A 25,202-nucleotide genomic window follows, 5' to 3' on the forward strand; every position below is an offset into this window, starting at 1 on the left:
AGGCTACCATGCCCCCCAGATAATTTGATAAAAATATGTCTTCTCTCTTTTTCTACTATAATCAATACCCATCTGATAACCACAGCTCAACTGGTTGAAAATATCTCTTCTTGGTACTAGGGAACATATCCCAGGTTCCCTATTAATTCTTATCAGTTAATCTGGGTGTATAGTTCAACATGTAAGCTTTGTATTACTTTTAGGAAAAGGCACCCGCGATTGACTGGCTGCTGTGTCTCCAGGCAGCCTTCCATCCTGTGCCAGTGAATCTCTCTCAGCCAATTGCAGTGCATGACATGGATTACTTGCAAGGCATGTCACAGCTTATTGAACAATGGCAGAAGGAAAGGTAGGAGTTAATATCTATGATAGTAGCTGTTCATGCCTCAAAAAATATTAACTTCAGATACCATAAATTAAAGAGGTCTGTGGTAGAGGTTGCTGAATCCAGTAACATAATGGATGCAAGGGAGCTGTGGCTCCATATCCCCAGGTTCAGCCAGTTGTGAGGCTTAACACATACTCCCAATAGGCTTGCACATGCACAAACAATATATATACATATATAATATATATATTATAATATATATTTATTAACAGCTGGCTACACAGGTCAACAGAGACAAAATGCAGTGCCTTTACTGCCACGCACACTCACAGCACTCATAAAAACATGAACAGTCCCAAGTGGCCCAGTCCTGTTCCTAATCTCCAGCTGATCAGGACTGAAGTCTGCTAGTGGAATATCTATTTATTTCTCTATCTGTCTGGATAGATATATACATACAATACAGATCACTCCAGCAGCTGATCTTAGTCACTCAGTCTAACCAGTAGCTGGTCCTAGACCTCCTGGTCTCCCCAGTTCTGGCACTTGGATTTACAATCCCCTAAATTTCATGATCTGACTCCAGCTGAGGGTACTCAGACCTCTAATCCTACTCACTGGCTGGTCTGGCTTGAAGTTCACTAGTGTTCTCACATACCTGGTCAGAACAAAAAGTACACCCACACAGAAGATAGATAGTTAGAAATGGAATTTAATGAGTAGATAGGACAGACTGCAGTGATTATGTGCGGGGCTCAATCAGACAAATGTATTGGCAAGCCACGTGTTTATACTCAGCCATCCCCCCTTATCCCCTTTCCCATGTATTTTCTCATGCTTGTTCCTCCCAATCCACCGTGATACCTCCTTTTCCCCACCTTTGGTCCTTCCTCCAAACACCCTGTAGCAAGTCTCACAGATTCCCACAGTCCGCTTAAAATAGCCCATAGTAAGCTTTACACTATTTTAAAAATGCTTTTCCACCTGCCTCCCATAATGAATCCTATAGCCCTGTAGGCAATAACCCCTTTTATTCTTCAAGGTATTCCAGGGAGGGAGTTTCTGTGGCTGGCTGATGTCCCTGGGTTTCACACCTCAGTCAATGGGCCAGTTGTCCTCCTTTGATAGCCCTAAGAGTAGTCCATTCAGGGTGCTCTGTTTTCACTGATTTGGCTACTGGGGTAGCTCTGCCTGTCATTGTTCCTCTTAAAAACTCACCAAGCCTTTGTGTTTATGGTGATTAGCCTTCAGTCTCATCACCTAACAATCTGAATGTGGCTGTTGGTGAAAAAATTTCACCATATTGACCTTGAGCTCCTCTTGTCGCCATTCATGACTCTCTGGCACTTCTGGTAAGCTTAAACACTGCTTTCTGCCCAGCATTATTCATATTCATGTTTAATTCATAAAATTAAATACTATTTGTTTTTCAGAGCTGAGGGATTTCTTCTCAGTTTTTTAGGCCCAGATTGTTAATGGTATTACTGTTTAAATACTTACCTTGGTCCAGCCAGGAAGTGACCTCACTTTAATATGGGCTTAAGTGGGCCTTTTATATTGGTCTTTTTAAATGCTCTTTTCCTACAGGGTCCTTCACATCTATATGATTGTTTGTCTGGTTGGGAATCTCTCCCCAGCCCTTGACAGTCGATTCCAAGATGCACACCTGGAGCTATCTAAGATTCTTCATGGAAAAATGGGACCTAGAGCGGTGAGTTAGCCTTCTGCCAACTTCTTCAGCCTCCACAGCAGCTGAACACCCTAGGACACTCCTTCTGGATGTTCTCTTCATGTGTCTTCTGGATGCAGTTTCATAGATCTAGGGAGGAAAATTACTCTCTCCATGCCAGTAAATTCTTTCTGTTTCTCAAAGAGATGTTAATATGGAATTTGATGTTGTCACCGAAATCGGGAGAAAAACTCCTTAACACCAATGTAGCATTAAGAAGCAGGCATTCTCTTTATTACGGCACTGGGTACACGGGGGATAGCTCCACCCAACATGCATACCGTGTGTCGCATCATCTAAAGTTTATATTGCTCTATCATATGCATATGCATTAAATTTCCAGGAATGATTATACATATTCATTCTATTTCCTAGAACTAATTACTACATTTACATAATCATTACACATGCAGTCTGAGTCTCTGGGGGGTCTTCTGTGGGGGTCTCTGGTGGTGTCTGGTGGTCCCTAGTGGTGTCAGAAGAGGTGTCACTCAGCATTTTGCCATGAACTTCGCTCTACTTTTCCATACATGGTCTCAACTTGGCCTGCTTCCTTGTTTGAAAAAAGCTGTCTTGGTCCTAATCTTGGCTCCAGCTGGCTTCTGCTGGTTTATCTGTACTTTCTCAGGATGTATCAGTCCCAGCTGCACCGGTGTCCTTGGTTATGTTTGTCTGAGGCTCCTGTTGAGACTCCTTCTTATCCGAGCTGGTAACAGTTCCCCCATTCCTCCCCCTCTTTGAGACTCTTTCTTGTCTGGGCCTCTTTATTTTGCTTAAATAAAATTTTCTGAGGTGCCTTAGGTGGAACTATATTACTTATTATTCATGGCTGTCATTTCTAAATAATAGCGTATATGCTACTGATTCACTGTTTACATATCTTTCTACTGTCTTCATCTTCCTGTCTATTCTTTCTCGCTCTCATGTGTCCCTATTTCTTTCTCTATTCTTATAGATCCCGGAAGAGCGCTGGAGGAAGTGCTTGAGTGAAACCAGTTCTTTCTTTGAACCAGTCCTAGGGCAGATGATTGTGGAAGAAATTTTCCCTCAACAGAACAAGAAACTTGTAGGTATTCATCCTCATCTCCCCCAAGCACAGCTCAGCTTCATCTCTTTCTTTCTTTGCCATGCCAACTTAGAACAATATCAAGGAAGCAAGGTCATGTGTAGGCTGTATACCTGTTTATATGTTCCTGTGCATACGTACTTCTGCTTCTTTGGGAAGGAGAGCTGTTGTCAGAACATCAGTACTTTTATTGTTAGAATAATCAATACTAAAATACCAGTAATTATCTTCATTATGTCTGCTAACAAAGTCATGCACGCAACCCCAGCACCTAGGAGAACCCTACAAATGCGTGCAGTCTCAGTGTGCTTCCTGAAATTAGTTGTTACGAACAGTGTTCATGACCATTCCTGAAATATTAAAATACAGTTTGCCATATCAACCCAACAAGCCATCCTATGACAGCTAGCATTGGCTACATAATGTTTGTGAACAGTTATACAAAAACACATCAATGACAAAATGTTCTGAGTGGATCCATGATAGAAGGAACATCTGCCTGCACATTTTTTTTTCCTTTGATGATAAGAGTTCCTTTTTTAAAGGAAAATTAATGTAGGCACTGAAGTTTATGAGGAGTTTACAGTGTATAAAAGTAACAAAACAATAACCCCAAGAAAAGATAGTGGGAAACTAAAACTTTGTGTACTTGAAGCACAAAGCTGAATGAACAGTACAACTTTATGAAGGAGAGATTCACATTGCTATAACTTTGGAAAGGGAGACACCAATATGTAATACTTGTGGATCCCAAATTTTCAGTTCACTTAAGAAGTGGGGAGAACTTTTGGTTCGGTGCCATCCTGGTAGGGATTGAATGCAAAGCAATTATGCTTCTCTCTTACAGTGAGAGACAAGAGGAAAAGGTGTATGAGAGAGAATGCTGAGCCCAGTGAATGATGACAGTATGTCTAAGAAACTTAAGACTAAACAGATGTGGAAACTGAATTTCCTCTCCTATTGAGAGAAGAGGAATCATCCCCCATTTGTATTGTGGTTGAATTGTCAGAACATGGGAAGACATCAGCTAAGGCTAAACAAATGTTTTTCTGCAATCCTGACAGTGCTTTCTCTTCTCCATGGCAGGCTGAACAGATGTTCTCTGAGATCCAAGATGCCCTCTATGGCCAACTATATCAGTTGGAGTGGATGGATGAGCAGACCCGCCTAGAAGCTAAAGTTCTGGTACGTGAAGAAGGTATAAGTTACTGAGGCCTTCCTTTCCCTGAAGCCTTTAGAGAAGGAATGCAAGGGACCTGCACCTTCACACATTCCTAACCGCTTCTACAGACACATGATATTAAACAGATCCCTTAAACACACTAAAAATTGTAGGTGGCTTTATAAATGCAACCATATACATGCGATCATTCACTGATACATAGATATAGAGAGGCTCAGTGTTTGTCCGTGGACACCCCTAGTTAATTGTATTGAGATACATTGCACCTGCAGAATTGCACACGAAGAGAAGTTAAAAACTATAAAGCTGAATGTCAGAAGACAATGTTAAAAAAAAAGAGTAGAGCTCCATTAGGCCTCAGGCCATTGAGTTCAGAAAGCAGAGTAGCAAGAGGAGATGTATTGCTTGAAACAGTGTAGCTGTCATTTTAAAGGTCTGATTTGTAGATCATATTCACATTATTCAGAAATACAGCTTGAAAAGGACTTCCAGAATGTAAAGCCTTCTATTGGTCATGTTTCTTTATTTTTTTGTTTAATATGTTTTCAGGTTTCCAAACTACAAGTGGAAATTGGCTATCCAGCTCACATACTTCAGACTGCCAAAGTGAACCTGGAATACCAGAATGTGAGCTATAAACCTGCCTACCTCATTACTGGCAGTTTACCTGTACCAACTGCCTGTCGCTGAAAAAGGCTAGGATCTCTGGAGCAAGGCACATATCCTACTGTTCTCTTTCTGAGAACAGACTGTCCAGAGAACCTCTATCTATTGCTTCTACTTTGTTGCCTATGCTTTCTCCTATCGAGAGGATAGGACTGAGAGGGACTGATTATGACTTGGATGTATGTTCTGTTTGGCCTGTGGATATCTTTCCTGTCATACCTTAAATTGAAGTTCTTTAGAAGTGGGAGAGGAAAAAAAGAAGCATTTCAATGGTTTGTCTTTTGATAAGCCCCTTTCTTTACTTCTGGGACTTTGCTCTTTCTCATACTGTCCAAGTCATTCTTCACTTATGCCCTATGACAGTCACATTGCCTGTTTCTTCCCTTAGTTGGAGATAAATCAAGAAACTTTTCTCCTCAATGTGGTGGCTTGCTTGAAGGTGCTGAGGGAGAATTCCTATCAGAGACTCCTTCAGCATCACTCACAGGATAAGTAAGTTTCAGACACTGAACTGAAAAAAAAAATCACAGAATCACAGACTCACAGACTCACAGATTAGTTGAGTTTGGAAGGGACTTGTGGAGATCATCTAGTCCAACCTCCTGCTCAAAGCAGGGTCGACTGTAAGAGGCTACTCAGGAATGTGCCCAGCCAGGTTTTGGACATCTCCAAGGATGGAGACTCCACAACCTCTCTGGGCACCTGCTCCAGCGTTTGACCACCCTCACAGTAAATAATTTTTTCTTATGTTTAAATGGAATTTCCTGTATTTCAATTTGTGGCCTTTTGTCCTCTCCCTGGATACCACTGAGAAGAATCTGGCTCCATTGCCTTTACACCCTCCCGTCAGGTATTTATACACATTGATAAGATCTCCCTGGATCTCCTTAAGGCTAAACAATCCCAGCTCTCTCAGCGTCTCTTTGTATGGCAATGCTCCATCCCTTAGTCATTTTAGTGGCCCTTCACAGGACTCCCTCCGGTATGTCCCTCTCTTGTACTGGGGGGCCCAGAAATGGATGCAGTACTCCAGACATGGTTTCACCAGTGCTGAATAGAGGGGCGTAATTACCTCCCTTGACCCGCTGGCGACAGTTCTCCTAATGCAGCCCAGGATGCTATTGGCCTTTTTCGCTGCAAGGGTGCATTGCTGACTCATACTCAAAAAAGCCTTTAATCTGGCAGCCTCTCTTGTAGCCAATTTGTATTCAGTCTGAGCTCATGCTACCAAAAGTGCCACCACTGTGGAGGGAGCCTAAGACCCTGAAAAAAACCCTCACCTTTTCTTCCCACTATCATAAAGCCTTGAGTAAAGGGGATAGCTGGTGGTCCTGGACTTAGTTATCTGACAGCAAAGCACTGTGTTGACATGAATATTGGTGTGGTTACCTCAAAGGCAGCACACAGGATGCTTTTGAAAGCAGGCAGTATAGACAGGCATGCTTGGGACCTGAGGCTGCCTGAAGAGTACTCTATGCTGCATATTACAGGAGGTTAATAATTATGACTTACTTGACAGGGAAGCTGTGAAGGGGGAATCCATTAATGTGTATGAAAACTAAGCTACTAGCAGTGACTGTGTGTAAACAAGTGAAGATTTATTTTAAAAACCTTTTACTCTAGATGATGTGAACTTCAACATTTGCCTCTGCTGCATGTAAATGGTATTGAGGAGACCATTTCTGCACACACAATGGAGGAAAGGAGCAAGGTATGAAGTAAGGAGTTAATATGTTCTCTCATTTCTATTTTCTGCTTCTAGCTGGAAGATTTCCCCCTGGGATGTCCATTCATACTACTCACTAAGGCACCACATGGTGGTCTTCCCTGCCGGAATGTTTCGCAGCCCTTTTTTCAACCCAGAGTTTCCCAGGTATGGAGGGACTGCAACGATGGAAGCTGAACATAGCTCCCTTTGCTGCACCATGTTTTCAGGAAGAATCTTAATGGGTCTGTCTTTACCTCTTTTTCTTACTGCATCCAGAAAGAAACCTCCATGAATAGAGGAAAGAAATAAAATTTAGCTTTTTCTAAAGCCAGATGGTTACTGTTTGACAGTTCTGCCCCGATAAACTCTGAAAGAGTTTGACCATTGACTCTGCTGGAGCAAAATCAGAATCTAGAAACTAAGCTGAGTCTATTTTCATCTGTCACTAACTGATATTGGACTCTTAGATTTCTTGGCATTAAGTATGAGTCCAGAGCAAAAAGGCAGAAATCTCATGCGGGTTAACTGCAAAGAAGATAGTTTACCTCTGCTTCTTATTTTCGAGATTCAAGAATTCCTATGAAACTCATAGAAAACAGGAGACTCACAGAGTAACTTCTTGTCGGATGTCTCTTCAAATGGATCAAATACAATTCTGCTCTTCTCCTTTTTAAAGAAACCTTCTCTAATAAGCAGACACGTTTTGCATTCTGAGGCTTCCCTTGTAACAATGATTCTTACGCAGTTCTTACAGTTGGGTTCTTTCATCATATTGAACAGATCTGTTTAGCAATAATTTTTCTGATGTTAAAATCACCAAAAATTAGTTGATCATAAAAGTCTTGTTTGTCCTTCTTACATGATAATGGATAAAGACTTGTCAAAATTCCATTTTATTCCATAGGTAAGCTCACACTGTGGAAAGAGGCTTAAGTTTGAAAGAAACAGATGTCTCAGTTAAAATAATTCTTTTTCTGTGGTGATCTTCTACCACTAGTTGTACAACATCCTCTAGTGCTTGCAGTGTTTTAGAAATTCATTATCATATCAAAAATAAGACACTGTGAAAGAATAATAGCAAAAAAAATTTGTTTACAGTGGTATGGGTTCTCACTCACCATATTCTTTATGTCTGAAAAAGTGTCTGCAGCTTCTTGCTGCTTTTGCATTCAGTGTTAGCAAAATACATTTTTCTCACTGTCCTTCCAGTTCAGTAGACTCAGAAGTCAAACTCGATCAGCTTTTGGTGGGTTGGCACACTAGCATGTTGTCAGGTGATGCTCCAAATTTTAACTTTACTGCCAAAAAGAATTCTCCAATTCAGATGACTCTCAGGATGTTTTTAAAAATAAGAATTCAGTAAAGCAGTACTATTGTTATAAGCTACAGAGCTTCTGAAAGAGCAGCTCTGAGAGAAGATGAGCTGTTCTGTTTTTCTCAGTGCTTTATTGACTTCCTAGTGATATAATAATGATCTTCTACATTCATTTAATGCTTCTGCAGTGTTAATCAGTGCATGTAAGGAAGAAGTGAGCTCATCATTTCATATTATGGAAATACATTTCAAGTGGACTCTCACTCCTGAGAATATTTGTAAATTTATGGCATAGAATCACAGATGACCTCTGGAGGTCTCTAGTCCGACTTCCTGCTTGTAGCGGGTCTATTGCCAAGGTGCAGTCAGAGTATTTGTAGTCAAACCTTCATGATTTTAATTTGTCTTGCCAGTTATATGTGCCACTTTTAACCACACTGTTGTTGCAAGATTATTTGTCCAATCATGCTGCCTTTGATGATTACCATTGACAATTACTGCTTATGTAACAGTTCAGCAGGTAGTGGATAGCTAAGGACATATCTCAACAACAATACATTTTTATTAGAGTCAATGTTTCAGACAGACTCTCACAGTTTCTCAACAGACTCTTTATTATTATTATGGCTTTTGAGCTGGGAATGCTTTAACTCAACCCCATGGGACAATTTTAAGCATTGGTAGAGTAATTTATACTTTTATTTGGATTTTAGAGAGTGTTCTGCATCTGGGAGACAATAAATAGAAAGTGTGTCTGTGTTCTTTCAGAATTGAATGCTCCTGAACAGCACACGGTTGTGCTCAGTGGCTAAAGAATGCTCACCTACCCTCCTTTTCTTTTCAAAAGCATTCTCTTCATGTTTATTTTGCAGTGCTGTGAACTTTGGAGCCGTTGGGGTCTTCATGGCACATGAACTTCTTCACACATTCTATAGTTATGGTGGGTACTGGCTGGGGGTGAAGCTTATCATCTTTGTTTACTCTTCCAGGCCCCCAGTGGTACTTTCCCTCAAGTGATTTAAATCCTGGTCCCTATATCAATGTATACATATATTATTAAGGCAGGTGAAGCTAAGGAAAACCCATTCTAGATCATGTGGACTACTAAGAGGATCTCAATGATTGATGTGGGGAATGTAAGTGAACAGCAGAAATAACTTTACTTTCTAAGATTTTTTTTCCCCTGCAGTGCTACCTGGGGGCTGTCCTACCTGCAACAGGAGTGCACTACAGCAAGCTATAGATTGCTTGGTGAAACAGTATGAAAGCTACTCCATGTTTGGCTTTAAGATCAATGGGACTTTTACTCTGTTGGAGAATACAGCTGACAATGGAGGGCTTGCCATTGCTTACCAGGTATTGCAGTCTACCTACTTCTCTAATCTTACAGTCTCACCACACAATTCAACCAACATGCTGCAAGATTGCCTGTGCATCGCTGTCCTACATGCTGCTCCAGTCCTAGGCTCCTTGCACATCTCTGCCAGTTCAGTGTGTGCCCTGCATGTCCTCTGCTCTTCCAGTCATAGGTTTACCTCACTACTACCATATAAGGCCATTCCTCCCCTTCACCCATTCCAGGGTGGGCCTTTTTTTACTTCCCCAGTTATGTCATACAAAAGTAGGTAATTATTATGTCATGCTTATGTCATACCTAAGGAACTAAGCTGAGACATCTGAATTCATTTAAATTACCCTCAAGAACCAGAAATCTGTGTGGTGTTAAAACAGTCCCATAATAATCCTTTCAGCATTAACTTCTGTCTAGAAAGAATCTTTGGTTTCCTCATGCAGGAGTTCAAAAGTTTAATTAATTATTGGGCGCAGTGTGCTCTGAGATCTCTAAGTCTCAGATGGTATTTTCTTGCACTAAGAATGTTGAGATGGTTCACATGCACAAAGGTTTATTGGTGGCATCTGTGGCAACAACATGCAAAGTGTTTTAATTTTTATTCAGATATTGGTGACTCATTTTGAAAGTCATTTTCATTCTTTCATATTGCAGTTACCACATGTCCTCTTCTGACCATCTGTGTGTGGTAGAGTCTGAAATGGGAAGCACAGGAGTTGTATTGATATTTTCCCTTCTTAGCCCTATTAGAAGCATGGTCAGCACTATGGTACTTGAGAGTGAGCAAAGAGAGATACATACTTGTTAAATTTGTTAAATATTCATTAGACTGATATATTTCATCAATGGAAGACATGTTTTGGGGAAACTGTCTGAAGAGGGGGTTATTATTATTAATTTTCTTTCTCCACAGGCCTATAAGAACTGGCTGAAAAAGCACAGACAAGAGAAGGATTTACCTAAGATCGGACTTTCACATGATCAGCTCTTTTACCTCAGTTTTGCTCATGTAATGAATTCCAGGCTAGTCAGGCATCTGTCTCCCTCTCCATTGTCCTCCACATTCTTATAGTCTTTCTTAATGTTCAGGTCTCTTTCACCTTTATAGAACTGGGCATGATTAATGTTGTTGGGAGATTCAGAATCTCATTTAGAAAACTAAAATTCACATATGGGGCCCCTATTCTGTAGTGAGTGTCAAAGCTAATGAAAGGCCTGTTTGTGAACATATCCTAAACAAAGCTCTGAAATCTACCAAAATTATATTGTAGCAGACAAATTGTGTCAGAGGAAGTGTGCATCATAGTCAGCCTCTGAGTACTTTTTTGCCATCATGTTCAATCTTACAAATTGAAAGTGGAATTTTACTGGAAAAAGCACGTATCCATCTATGCTTTTTCTTCCATCCACCGCTCTGTCATAGTAAATGACTAGATGTCATATCAGTCGAAGTGAATGATGGCGAAAAAGAAGGTTTAGAATGTCATTTAGAGATAAGGAGCTAGAAGTACATGAACACATAGATGGTGATTTCTGAGGAAATCTCTTCTTGTTTAAAGATTTGTGCATAGCTGTGCAGTTGAGTTGCTGATCACAGATTACTGGACTTCCATGCTCAAAAAAGTCATTCCCTTATTAGTTGCTGTAATTCTGTGAAGGAAAAACTTTTGTGCATGTAGTGACCTTAGGTCAGAGCAGTGTATAGAAAAGAACTAATCCAGTCCTGAAATCACAAATGGTTGGATCTCTGTGGCAAGACTTGCATTTCAGAGGCTATGTGGCAGTTGCTGCATCATTTGTCAGTGAATGAAGACTGTATTCACCAGAGTGATGATCTGGATTTTCAGCTGTAACACCAGTAAAATCATATAATATCCTCACCACCACCTCTCTAATAATAGTAGGATGTCGTGTAAGCGCTCCTCTTTCTCACTGAGCATTAATTGCTTTTATGTAAGAAACTAAAGATACTGAGGCTACATCTATATTGTCACATTAGATGGGGTTGTCCAAGATTGCATGAGTCCGAGCTCCCAGATGCTCAACATTCCCTGTGTTCTGGACTATCTAGTTTAGAAAGAGAGCAGGTGGCTTGTCAGAAAAGGAAACTGAGACAGGGAAGTGTGGAGAAGGGGAAGACAGTGGGAAATTGTGGTTGTGAAGGGAAGGGTCTGAACACTGTTGGCCCCCATGTGTGTTTCCTTGCCTACTTGAGCAGCCTCAGGCATGTGGAATGTGCGGAGACACAACGGGGACCCTTAAGACTTGTTCACATGAGAACTTTCAGGCAAACTGACTTTTCTGTTTTGCTTCTCTTCAGGCAATGTGTGGACACCAGGATCCTGGGAAACTGCAATCTTACATGCACACAGATCCACACAGCCCCTTGCCACTTCGTGTCTGTGGGCCTGTCAGCAATAGCCAGGACTTTGCCAAACACTTCCACTGCCCCAGCAGATCACCAATGAACCCAGCTAAGAAGTGCCACATCTGGTAATCTGCATGGCAAAGGAGAAAGAGAGATATGACTCCGTAGAGGTGAAGGCCTGAACTGTTAAAGTATGGCCATCTTATCTGGGCTCATGGAGAGACATGGTGCTCTTATTCATTCAGCTGCATTCCTTTTCTTGTTATCCTTACCTCAGCCTCAACTTGCACCTCTCTCAGCAGCTTATTGTAGCAAAAATTCCAACCTGAGTTCATACAGGAAGAGGGTCTCTTTCTACTGCTCCCAGCACTGTGTCCCAGCTGGGACAACTCTGGAGTCCAGCAAGTCCCAGAGTAGCAAGATGACTAGCCAGTCACCTTGGGGTGAACAGTCCAGGAAAAGGACTGTTACACTTGTAATTTCTCTGTTCAGTGTGTTTCCCTGTCTATTCCAGCAGCCCCACAGTCATGTTGAATGGGCAGTCCAACAAGTTGTAACCCTAAGACCTGTTCATATCAGAGAGGCTCTTAGGGAGATTCTACAGGTTACTACGCAAACCATACATTTACACTACCAGAAAAAGGTAGAATCCTCTTCTTCTGCCAATAAATGGAGACAAGGAGTAGGAAAGACTCAATAGCTCCAGCTCCTAGACTGGCAGATGAGTCACATAATAATGAAGATTATTAAAGGCCCTTCTTGGTCTCTCTCTGTTTCATCAGCTGACATGAGTGAAATTTAGCAGAGTTTTAGCTTTATGCATCATCTGTTCCCTTTTATCCAAGTTCACTGGGACCAGTCATTCCCACATCTGATCATGCCAGACTCAATGTATTGTGCTGTGCAGGAAGTGTTTTCCTCTTGCTAAGTCCTCTGTAGAAGGTGGCAGCAAACAACAGAAGTTGTAACAACAATACTGTTGCTTGCCTTTCCATAAAAGAAGGCAGAAAGGATGTATAGTGTGTGAGAAAAGAGAGACTAAAACTCCTAAGACACAAAAGAGAAAAGAAGGTGGCATCCCTGTTGGTGGGAGAGGGATTAGGAGCCGAGAAAAGGGTACTGCCCAACAAGATTCTCTTTCTTCTCAGTCTCTAATTTAGGGTGAGGGTATGGGTGAAGGTGGAGTATGGAACAGACACAAGGGGTCCTAGAGATCTCTGAAGATTGTTAGCCTGAACATTCAGAATTCCAAGAACTTCTCTGGATCCTGAACCAGATTCTCTCATCCCTTCAGGTTCTCTAATCCCTACATTTGTAAATATTTACCCTCCAAACAGGGGAGTTTAGCTGATGTAGGTTTTTACTATCTAATCAAAACTGAATTTTAGGGATTAACATAAGTAATATGCCATCATTATGAAAATGGAAAATTGTAATAATTCTCTTAATTCTTACCAAGTACTGACCAATGTGTCAGAAAAAGTTCCAAGAACAGACTGTTCAGTGATTTTATTTTCATTAATTAAAGACTAAAATATTAATAAAGTGCTATTTGCTTCAGAAAAAAACAATATCACTTTGATTATAAACTCTTTATGGCCAGGTCTGTTTCTTTGTTTTGTATTTGTACTGTGCCCAGCATGACCAGAGTTCTTAGCTGATATTCCAACATAAATAATAATACCTCAAAATAATGTGATTTATTTAGCCATCATAAAAATAACAAAATTAGGCTTGTGCTTTTCTTTCCAAGGTCACTTTTAAACAAAGTTTTCTCTTCCTCCACTCTTTTAATCATTTTTTTCCCCAGAAACATGTTTATAGTGTTCCGTCTTTCTTTCAGATGCTATAATAATTAATCATCTGTAACATTATACCAGACTTTGCATGTAATATATCAGTTATTTCACTGTATAAAGACTACTTGACTTCTTTGTTTGTAACGTATATAGAAAGCAAAAGCTGTTTACAGTCTGCATTTTGATGAGTTTTTAACTTTTCTTGTATCTTGTTAAGTAGGAGGGGGAAACGTTTCTCTGGAATATGCAGTTTCTTCCTGCTCTTACAATGTATGACAAATTTAAGAATTTGCTGTTTCAAAAGCAGGATCGCCCTTGAAGTTGGGTGAGTTGAATCCATTCTTGTTTGTTACTGATGATGGTTTTACATGAAGAGTGGATGGGAGGTACAAGAAGGGAGGTCTGATGTAGAAAAAATTGCATGAATCTTGGACTGAGGATTTATTGTGTTTCTCAAGAGAAGAGGGAGAAGAAGCACTTTCAATATGTCCACAAGGTTCCTGTTCTTGTCCTCACTGTTGGAGGTTCCCTGGGAGATGTGGATGGTTGAAGAGAAGCTGTGTTGTCTAGCAGGTGATTATGAAATACAAGTAGATGTTTAAATTGCCTTCATCTGTGATGATAGCAATGATTTCAGGCTCTATGTCACACATAAAAAGAACAGCACAATGCTGCCAGTGTTGAGGAAGAGGGCCAGGTTCAACAGCATATCCTTCACCGCTGAATTTCTCAACCTTTCAGAGTCCTCATCCTGCACCATGTCAATCACCTCCATGCCTTCCCCTGTTGATGAGGCCACAAATGTTTCTTCCATTTGCTCCCAGCCTGTAACCCGGGGTGTGTGGGGGGGTGCAACATAAGCTTTCTTCTCATTCTCTCCTTTCATACTTGCACCCTTTTGACCTTTGATTCCTTCCCTTTCTTTTTTCTCCCTGCTTTCTAAATTTTCAAGTCCATTTTACTCTTACTGTGTGTCCATTCTCTCCTCCACACTATCCAGCTTTTCATTCACACCCCTTCCCACTCTCTGCCTGCTTTCCCTGTCCTTTTCTTGCATCTGTCCTTCCTCATTCAGTGCATATTCCTCTATGCTCACCCTCCCCATACTGTTCTCAGAATTTCCAAGTGTGGTTCCTTGATGTGTGTGGATATGAGTGTGCAAACCTCTCTCCTTTTGCCCTAATAAGTGCATGCTGTTGCTGTAAGGTAATAAGTCACTCATCCAGGAAGGGGAGATCATCATCACTGCTATTTAACATGAGAAACTGAGTTACAGGGAAGCAAGGCACTGGAAGAACTGGGACTGGAATCTGGGTCTTGTGGTTCAACACTCCTTCTTCTCCTTTCTCCTGCAGTACTTTTTCCCTTCTCCTTCTCTCAATACAGTCTTTCCCATCGTCTTGCTAAAAGTCTCTGTCTTTCTTCTATTGATTTTCTCTTTCCTTACTTTCTCACTCTTGCATTTGGCCACTTTTCCCACTTCATCCTCTTCAACACACTTCCTCCCTGACTTTTGCCCATCTTGCTGTCTCCCCATGTTGGTCCTACTCCTCAGGCTATTCTCCCTGAATTAATGCACTTTGGTCTTATTTCCTGGGTATGGTGTGTCTCATTATTCTTTCTCAGTTTCATTGATGCATGACAGCCAGGAGGTGGCCAGTGGAGGAGCAGAAAGACAGAGAGAGGGAGAAGGGAACAGCAGCTTTGCTCAGATACTTTCCAGGAAACAGTGCTTGAATAGTCAGCATGTCACAAGCCACAGCCTCTGTTTTTTAAAGATGGACCTATTGTCACTTAAAGAGCAACTGACCTCTTCAGAAAGGGTGCCGGATTTTTGGAGCCATTGCTCCAAATTTAGCAGATGCAGCTGGGAATTCTTGCCTTTTCCAGGATACAGCCAGTCAGTTTTTTTTTCAGGCATTAGAGGCAGTGGTTACTGGTTTGCCACAGGGTAATTTAAACCATTTAAGATACTGCTCTGTCAAGCAGTAGTGGGATCTCAGAGGAAGTCGTGTTGGGAACCCTGCCTTATATCACAGCTAGGATCTTGTGAGAATTTTTCTCCTCCTTAGAAAAAGTCTTAACTCTTGCCCCAAAGACTCTCATAGGACTTCTGGCTCCCTTGTTCCACCACATTGTGAGGGAGCTGTGCTTTGAACCAAGTGCCCACTTCCTTCTGCCACTACTTTGAGAAACTGATCACTGCACAGTGCAGCTCTTTTCCCAGCCCTAGGATTCTGAGTGAACCCCCTTCCCCAAGGCTGCTCTACCTCTGGTGCGCCTCAGGGCTGGCTTGGACTCTTCTGAAGCCCAACTGACCTCTGATGCTCCCCAGGACTAGCTTGGACCTTCTGCCCAAGCCTGCCCAGCCTCCAAAGCTCCACAGGAAAGGTGTGGACACTTCCCCTCAAGCCCATGTGGCCTTCAAAGCTCTTCATGGGCAGCTCGAACTCTTCAGCCCTCCGTGATGAGGACCTGCCTCGTCATCATGGACTTGCCTGATGATCTTTTGGCTGACTGACTACCATTCCCAGGCCTGCCCTGCTTGCCTTGCTTAGGGGCTGTGTGGACTGGGCCCTGGCTGGTGAGGCCTTTGCCCTGTAGGCCTTGATATCACGCTTGGCTACTGACTCCCCATCCCTTAGGAAGCAGCCAGCCATTGCTGCTCCCTGACATGCCTCTTTTCATTCCTCTTCTGTTTTTTCTTTGCAAAACCCATCTTTTATGTCCATCCCACATCTTGAGCTTCAGTGTCTCTCCCTCATCTCATTTTCTGTCTTTATTTGCTCTCTTCTTTCTCACCCTCTCACTTCAGCCCCTCCTCTCACCTGCCGAAGGACTGTTTCCCTGGTTTTTCAGTGCTAGGAAGGCATCAGAGAAGACTGGGCAGTAAGTGGCCAGGAACACGGCCATCAGATAGATTGTAAATCTCAGTGAAAGCATCAGGGTTGGATTACCCCTCATCCAATTTTCCTGTCCAGCAGGAGATACTTTTGCTCCTCAGCCTTTTGAGTTAATGGAGTCAGGATTTCTCTAGCACCACAGTCTTCCTTGTGGCACATTGTGACATCACTGGGCTCTCTGAAATACAAAGATTTCATACTCTGTTGGGCAAAAACACTACAGACTTTGCCTTACAGCTAACTAAAAAGATTGTAAAGCACAGAAAGAATATGAAAGTGTTTGTGGACCTGTGAGAGTATGTTTTTGTTCAAAGATAAAAAGAGATAAAATAAGAGGGACCTACATATGATAGGATCATAGCAATAGGAGACCACCTGCTGTGAAAAATCATGCTTCATCCTGAATACTTTTGTAGCGACTCCTTAAAAGTGATGCCCACAAATAACTCTGAATGAAAATGGAAAATGGGATTTTATGAGGCTGATGCAGGTGGAGAGGAATGAGGGGAAAGGAAGATTGCTATGTGTTTCCCACTTTTGCACTTAACCAGTTATTAGTATTTTGTGTTGTTTGTGTCACACGGCCTCAGTGGAGAGAAATAAATGAAAAAATCAAATAACAAGCCTGTGTTTTAAAATGTCCTCTAGATGGTGATCTAACACAATCAATGCAGAAACAGAGGGTCTTACAAAGCACCTATTCTGTAAATGAAAAAAGAAGTTAACTCACATCATATTTACCCCTTGCCATTCACCTTTGCTGGAATGAAACTGTCCACTTCTATCTGGACTACATTTTAGGATTCTGGTGATGACTTTCCACCATGTAGCCTGGGGGCTAATTATTTTCAAACTCACATTTAACCCCATTATCATTTGCTGTATCAAGCATCTTCCACACTTCCCGACTTTACAGACAGCTTTATGTTATCAGTGACTGTATTGTCCCTTTCTCTCCCTACTCTTAATAATGGTATTTCTATTCAAGATCTTCACTTTTTCTCTGAAATGCTCAAACCTGTCTGGAATTTAGGCTTGTCAAATCAAGATAATAATTCTTCCAGGCCTATGGAACTCAGTCCAGGACATTGAGACCTTTATGCCAGGTTGTGGTCTTGGGTCAACTTCAGCTTGCTGTCCAAAACATTCAAAGGATTTTTCCAGTTAGTCTTCAAAAGATTTTACGCTTAGTCTAGAGAGTGCTGAGAACAGAACAAGATTTTAGGAACTTAAGATTAATTTTTCAGAAACACTCACTGAGCTGAATGGCATACTTAGCTGTGTGAATTTCTCAGATACTGTCCCTACTGAGTGGTGTGTCATATGGAGTGAGATCAATATTCCAAATATCAGTAGGTATACACTTGAATACAGAAGAGGACAGAAGGCTCAATAGATCTGAAGACAGAGTTCATTGGACAGGGTAAGAGAGAGTAGGATAGGAACATGGAATTTTCAATCCTGCAGTACCTTGTAAAGTAACTTCCTGGGGCATGCTCCCTACAGTGTTCTCTGTGGAGCTAAAGGAATCTGTACCTAAATCGATGTAAGACTGTATACCTAAGGTGTTGTGCATTCCTCACAAGGAATGTGGAATACTTTTGAAGCCCTTACCTGCACCTCTGAAATTCTTTATTTAGCCAAAGTAGGTAAGTAAATAGATCCCAGATCTGGAAACTCACAGTAGTACTGAGGTCATGGCGACATATTTGTTCTGGCATATGTCTAGATTCCTGCCTCAACAAGGGACCCTGCCACAGGGCACTCGTTCATACATCTTTTCTTATTTGACATTAGTGTTTGTGTGGCTCAGTTAATGAGGCAGATTAGGTGACCAAGCCATTTTAAATACAGGGATTTGTTAGGTTACTTTTCTGATGGGTAATTTTTGGATCCAGTTCACTGTGCAGTCACACAAACACTAATCTGGGGCTACGCAGTAGAAACAAATGATTGCAGAGGAAAAGAGGAAGGCTAGACTGCCCTTACATGAGCACTGTACACTATAATGTTAATAGGAAGCTGTGGCCTTAAAAAGAGCCAGGGCAAATATGCACACCTCCCCTAAGTTTAAAGAGTTCTAACTCTAGTTTTCCTTCACTCATGGTTACATGTTTGTCAGCAAAGAATATGTGTAACTGAAATGGAAAAAAGATGTACTGAGATGAAATGCAGAATGACAGAGTTTTAAGCTAATAACAGCGCTCCTTAAACACAGCTCCACAGCTGAAGAGTTTGTAAAATCAGAAAGCAAAATTCCTAAAAGAAAAAAAAAAGAAAAAAAGTACAGAACAGAGCTGGACTGTCTAGCAAAGGGGTGTGATAAATGAATAGTAATGTTTAAGAAACAGAGTGATGTTAGGATACAGGATGGAGAAGGAAATTCCCCTGGTTATAGCACTGAAGAGGAATAGAAAAATGTAGGTAATTTGACATTGTTGGATACTGAATCTGAGCTAAACATATACGGAAATGAATCTTTTGGGGCTTGGGCTCCCCTGGTCTGCACACTGGCAGGTTAACACCACTTTCTGCTTCTGAAGAGGATTGGTTTCCATTCACATCTCACTTCACCTCTCCTGGTCCTTCTCTCATCATAGCCTGTTCTGCTTATAGACACACTAACTGTACAGGACAATTGATTCTTGCCTACAGTTGGCCTTTTCTAACCAGACCAAGAGACGCAGCTGTATTCCTGTACCCAATAGAGTGGATTCTTGGTGTAGTCTAAAGGACTGCACTTGGATGCCTCTCAAGTAGAGCCTCCGACATAGAAAAGAAGTTTAGATGAATTCTCCTCTCCCTACAGTAGATCCAGAGGAGTTGGGGGTTAGCAACCTATGAGAGAGATGAAAATGAAATGAAAACAGTTGGATAAACCAGAGCCATAGCAATAATTTCTCATTCTAGGGGATTTTATTTCATATTTCATGCTTTCCTGCCTTGGCTAACTCAGCAATGTGACCCAGTGCGAGGTGCAAAGGAAATAAAAATATTCAAGCCAGTGCAGCATATTGGCAACTGCTCTCAGATTGGGCTGGGGGGAGGGGGATAAGACAAACTAGTTAATGTATGCTTTTTCACCTGCCAGGCTGAAAGAGCTGGTGCATGAAATCTAGTAAAGCAGCTCTCCGGTCCAGTGAAGCACAGGACCAGTGGCAGCACCAGGAAGGTTATCGCTGTCTACATCAGATGACTCCCCTATGTGAGGTCAAAACCCCACTGGATTTGTAATGGGGAGGTGGAGGAGGCTGTAAAGTCATTCCCAAGATGGAGCAGTGAGGGCCTTGAGGCAAGAAGGAGCCAATGGAGGGAAGAAAGGAAATGGACCAAAAGATCATAATCAGTGAATTTCTGCATCCTACCCCTAGGCTGTACTCCTCAGAGGACAGGATAGTGCCAGGCAACTAAAGACACACCCACTGGCTGATTTTGATGCCACAGATCAGAAAACTGATAGCAATAGAGAACTGGGGGACACTCCAGCCTGTAATGGCAGACTCTGGAACATTACTGAGAACAGGTTTGGAAGTACCCAGAAATAGAAAAAAACCCAGAGAATAGGGTAAGAGTCAATATCCCAGAATAGAAATAAGTGGAGGGATGCAAGGCAGGAAAAATAGGAATTGGCAGATGTTTTTAGGGACCACAGGGCAGAAATAGCTGGACAGCTGAAGCCGGGATTGATGGATATTGGAAATTCTGGGTTTGAAATGAATGAAGTGATGCAGGTCAGACGGCCAACTGTGGTGAATGGAGGCAGCCAGAAAGTGTGGTGAAGTGACTGCAGACAGTTCTGCATTCTGACTACTGATCTGGTGTTGCAGGGAGTGAACAAGTGCACTGCAAAGTCTGAGCAACTGGTTCCCCTCTGGCAGACAGTCCCTTACATTTTTCTATCATGCTTATTATCAGGACGGTAAGTAGTTCTGCTGGAATCTGTTTTTCATGACTCGCATATGCATTCCACGTCCAGGTATGCACTCTCGCTCTTTGCTTTCTCATGCAGAATTCACAGCTTCTAAGGTCATCAGTACACCATGTACTTGGGAAGGAGGGGTGAAAAGGGGCAGAAACCTGATGGGGTTTTCAGAACACAGCCCTTTTACATGACTAGTACTGGATCCTGAAAATGAAAATGTCCTGCTTCTTCTAACATAACAGATGCTGGCAGTCAGGTGGTATTCTTCCAATGCAAGAGTTGAGTGTAAGACTCCATCTTATCCCAGAGCTTGCATCTATCTCACCACGCACAGTAACAAGAAATAGAAAGCTCCTAAGCTGGTAGTGAAGGTAACAATGGCTGATGGTTGTTTCAGATATTTGCAGATTAGATTTCCACTGAAGAACAGGCTGTAATTCCACTTTCTCTTCTCATTGTCTGCTTGTGCCATTTCTGTTTTCATCTTTAATTGCCTTGATTGTTTTTAATTATTTAAAATAATAACAGTGGAAGCATATGCAAGCTACCTAGTATGACTTATGGAAAAGGAAATAAGACTATCTACAGAGCTTCAGACTTGGCTTTGTCTCTCATTGTGGTAGCAGCCTTGAAAATTATATGTAATTTATAATTTGTGCTGAAAAAAAATAGTTTGTTTTTTTCCTCAAGATGCTAAGTCAAAAGTGACTTGGGAACTTAGAAATATGTACAAAACATTAGCAAATAATTGGACTTAGCATTTTACATGCTTTAGACAAATGGTGGTCCTTAGGGCCCAAAGCCATCTCCTGAAAATTTAGATGCATAATTGTTAGTTGTTCGAACCTGTGTTAATCACCTAGCCTTCTTTAATAGCAAGGGGGGAGCAAGAATCACCTCCAGGGGATGATCCTTCCCAGCCAGCTCAAACAGCTGTATCAAGACAGGATAAATTACTCTGTGGACTAAGTCAGATTTAGCTATTTTTTAAATATCTGGATTTAGGTCAGCTGAGCACCTCTCCTTGGAATTTTGAAAAAGTGAATTCAGTTGAAGGAGAAAGTCTGTTCCACACCTGGGAGCTCCTAAATCAGACTACTCAATTGCCAGGCCCCTCTCCCTTAAATGGATGAAGAACCTGATGCCTTTATCGGCAGCAGTGGAGCCAGTGTAGCCTAACAAGAAGAAGCAGTCTCTCAAACAACAGCTTTAACTGTTGAAGCCCCTTTCTGTCTGGCATGTCAAGCCCCACATCACTTATCTCAGTATCTCTGTGGCAATCATCAACCACCTTCCTATGCTAGCAATAAAATTTGGAATCTTCTTTACAATGGTTTTATTATGTTTGCTTTAAAACATTCCTATGGTTTTGTTCTAAAGTACTTCAGTACCCTGGCCAAATTTAGACACAGGGTAAAACCTAACTGACTTCAAAGGAGGTTCAGGTTCTTATACCTGTTCATTCAGAAAGCCACAGTTCTTAAGCAAATTCTTAAGAAAATTAAGAAATTATCTGTAAGATTATAAAAAACATAATCTGGGAACATTCTATTTGCCTTCTACTCTCTGAATCTGCTAGCTTAATATTTTCAGGATTCTTTTTTTCATAAAGTAATCTAAAAATTCATGCATTAAAAAGCCTGCAAAGTTCAAGGACTCAGTCCAATATGCACTGTAGGCCTTCAAAGCCTTGCTGCAGGATACATTGCTTGCAGGACTCAAGATATGTTCCATTTCCATGGAATCTGCATGTCTCCTCTGTCTTTGGTTCACCATCAGTAAATAATGCAGATATTGATAGTTTTTTTTCATTTGTGAAGTGGTCTAAGGTCTGTGTGGGAAAAGATACAATTTCACAATTATTTCATTAAATTAAAGAATATCCTTAGTAATTATTTTTATTCAGTAAGTTAATATATATCATTACAGCAATGAAATGAGGCCTCTACATGGGTGGATGCTACATATACCTGGGGTTCTTGAGAATTAGGATGTGAAGCAACTCCGCATGTGCCTACAGATATGGCAGAGGAGATGAAGGATACAGCTATCTTGGGAATGCAAAAAGTCATTCGGTGCATTGTCAGGGTCCTGCATTCATTCCTCCCCAGGCAAAACGTCAGTGACATTTTTCTGACATGTTTTCTTTATGAATGGGCAATTATACTAGATTCTGTCTTAATTTCTCTTGAACCTGTTCCAGAGTTGACCACATGATGTAACTATTCATTTGATAAGGTACACAAATCACTACTGCAATCTCCTTCCAGGCTGTAATTTGGTTTGGGATAAATGAGGGCAGTAGAATGATAAGACTGAGAGGCAAGACAATTAAGTTGTTTGAAAGAAAGGCTGTGATGGTTCACTGCTGCCAAAGGTGTTACTGTGAACTGCCCCTGAAGCTGCAAGATCTCTGTGTCATGCTATATATTTCAGTCACTCTTACTAGCAAGGAAGAATATTTACTATTCAGAGAACTAAATAAACAAATAATTCTGTGTTTAAAAAATTAAATATTGCTATTAGAAGATTATTCTTAATATTTTAATGTTTTCTACATAGCCATGGAACACTGTATGTTAACCCCAGTGACTTTCACTTCTGAATTTGCCGTGGAATAGATATCATTCTAGTTTCTCTCTGTTCAAAGAATTTCCGTTCTTCCAGTCTCCACTGGAAATTCACTATTTCTTGCTTCTGTATTCATAAGCCTGTGTTTGCAAAACTAACTTAGTGTAATGGAACAGGCAGATATAAGGGATTCCCACTGCCCCTTTAAATATAACAATCTTGATTTTGAAAAGAAGTAAATTGCAAAATACCAATGGCTTCATTTAGAGCCAAGATTTTGCTTAAGTAGTATCTGCATGTGTATCAGCTGAGTGGGAGTATTACCCTTCAAGGTGTCTGATGCAGGTAGTTACACAATATACTACTCTAGAAATTTTTTTTGGCTTTCACTTTGGTGGAACAAAACCAGCCAAACTACAATTGAGTATTTCAATAACATTGCTTGGTAAATAATTTGAATTGTGTAAACAGAGGTGTCTGGAGAGGGAGAGAGAAATATCTGTGTCCCACTGTAAAGCCCTTTGACTGAGAGGACTGCTTGGCAGGATGGACTGGACAAATAATGGCTACAAATGCAAAGATATGATCTTAGATATTTTGCACTATCTACATCTTCTCCAATGTGCTTGACCTTCTCTTTATCTAGCTCTCTTAAAGCTGGGCACCTCCCTTCTACTGATATTTCCTTCAAAATAAGCATACACTGATACTGCCAACAAATTATATTTCCTGTTTGTAAGGCAAGTGAACCTGTTCTGGAGGTGTAGTTATGGCAGAAGTACTCCCTAGTTATTAAAATCCTTTTACACTTTCTCAGAGAGCAGAACTGGCCAGAATATACATTCTTCCCATAATACTCTTGATAATGTGATGCCCAATCTCTAATCTGATCTGTGCGTTTGGAATGTGAACCATACTCATCACTGTGGCACTTGGACTCAGCAATATGTTGAGTTTCTTTGTGTGTGCCTTGCAGTCTAGCCCTAGGAAACAAATAGCAGAAACTGTTTTGAAGATTTTTTGCTGTTGTTCTTCCTTCGTTCCAAAGATAGCAGATTCAAAAGTGTTTTTGTTGAGATGATCCCCAAAGGTGGAGAAGTTCAAAAGCCTTATATTTAGTAACTTATGTGACTGCCCTCTGAGCTTGTTTTCATGTTAAATGACAGCTGAAAACCCTATAGTTCTGCATAATTAAAAGGTATATTCGTAGTGTTTTCTCCCCATGACTTCCTAGTTGTAGTTTTAAAAGTTTGCTGTTTCTGCACAATATAATAAAGATGCTATTAATAGAAAAAAACATTTTATGTAGTTTCACAGAAAAGGAGAGCATTATACAGAGTGTAGGCAATGTTAAAGAACTGACACAAAAGATAAAGTTGATTCTAAAATAACAGAACTATGTTTGCTCACTAGTAGCGAGAGGTATTCTTAAAACTGCAAAATGATTGGTCTTTTATTAGTCTGATAGTAAGTTACTCCTATTTTTTAAAGTCACTTGTTCATTTGGGTAAGGTTTCTATGTAAAACACCCCTCTAGGATAGATAGCTGGGCAAAAATCTCTGGCCATTTAAATGATTTAGTTTTAAATTATTTATATTATCATTTATTATCAGGTTGTTTTTTATTTCCTTACTTATAATAAAGAAATATATCTCACACAGTTAATGCATAAAACCAGAAGTAGCTGAGAGACTCCCCCAATTTTTACTTCATAGAATCATCACCCACATAACTTTTTGAAATATTCACTGTTTAGCAGCACATGAACTAAAAATGAAGCTAAGAATTTGCATTATACCATGTCAAAGAAATCAGTATAGGTAGTTCGAGACATAACTGCAGTAGCTGAAGGAAATGTAACAATGCAGTTCAGAAGTTTAGTGGCACAGTTTAAATTTATACTGTCAATACCACTGTCTGCCAGCTTTTTAAAAACAATGACTAACTATCAATCACCAGTTTCTCCTTGACCAGAATGTAACCTTTTCAACACACTTTTAACTAAAATGGTATAGAGCTGAAAATATCCATGAACTAGCTACAGAGCACTGCATGGCTCTGCAAATCAGCAGGGTTTTGTGAACTGTGTGAATGACCTGGCAAATTAAAGCCTACAGATTTTATAGGCATTAGTGTATTGGTTATATGTCCATGCTTCCCATACCACATAAAGTTCTGATTACATTATTTTTGAAAAGGAAACAGATACCAGAGTTTCAGTACTGAATGGAGAAAATGAAAATGTCTCAAACTGTTGGAAAATGGAAATTCCTAAATGAAGAAAGATTAAAG

At 40.8% G+C, this 25,202-nt stretch overlaps 1 protein-coding gene across 10 annotated transcripts in view; it reads left to right on the forward strand.

Annotated features, from left to right (window-relative positions):
- KEL (Kell metallo-endopeptidase (Kell blood group)) overlaps positions 1–21,662 on the forward strand; it is a 35,556-nt gene extending 13,894 nt beyond the window's left edge. For 4 of the 10 annotated variants that reach the window (XM_067303618.1, XM_067303608.1, XM_067303644.1 and 1 more), the window contains 11 exons: positions 204–349; positions 1,916–2,039; positions 3,013–3,123; positions 4,210–4,308; positions 4,856–4,933; positions 5,361–5,464; positions 6,735–6,845; positions 8,868–8,935; positions 9,185–9,351; positions 10,260–10,355; positions 11,667–14,120. In XM_067303618.1, the coding sequence (XP_067159719.1) occupies positions 204–349; positions 1,916–2,039; positions 3,013–3,123; positions 4,210–4,308; positions 4,856–4,933; positions 5,361–5,464; positions 6,735–6,845; positions 8,868–8,935; positions 9,185–9,351; positions 10,260–10,355; positions 11,667–11,843 (1,281 nt within the window). In that variant the 3' untranslated portion in view covers positions 11,844–14,120. Of the gene's footprint in view, positions 1–203; positions 350–1,915; positions 2,040–3,012; positions 3,124–4,209; positions 4,309–4,855; positions 4,934–5,360; positions 5,465–6,734; positions 6,846–8,867; positions 8,936–9,184; positions 9,352–10,259; positions 10,370–11,666; positions 14,121–20,580 lie in introns of those variants that run through there. The other 6 variants (XR_010885434.1, XR_010885438.1, XR_010885440.1 and 3 more) reach the window with 6 other exon arrangements.
- The last annotated feature ends 3,540 nt before the right edge of the window (positions 21,663–25,202 follow it).

Source organism: Apteryx mantelli, chromosome 1, assembly GCF_036417845.1.
Source record: "Apteryx mantelli isolate bAptMan1 chromosome 1, bAptMan1.hap1, whole genome shotgun sequence".
Taxonomy (NCBI): domain Eukaryota; kingdom Metazoa; phylum Chordata; class Aves; order Apterygiformes; family Apterygidae; genus Apteryx; species Apteryx mantelli.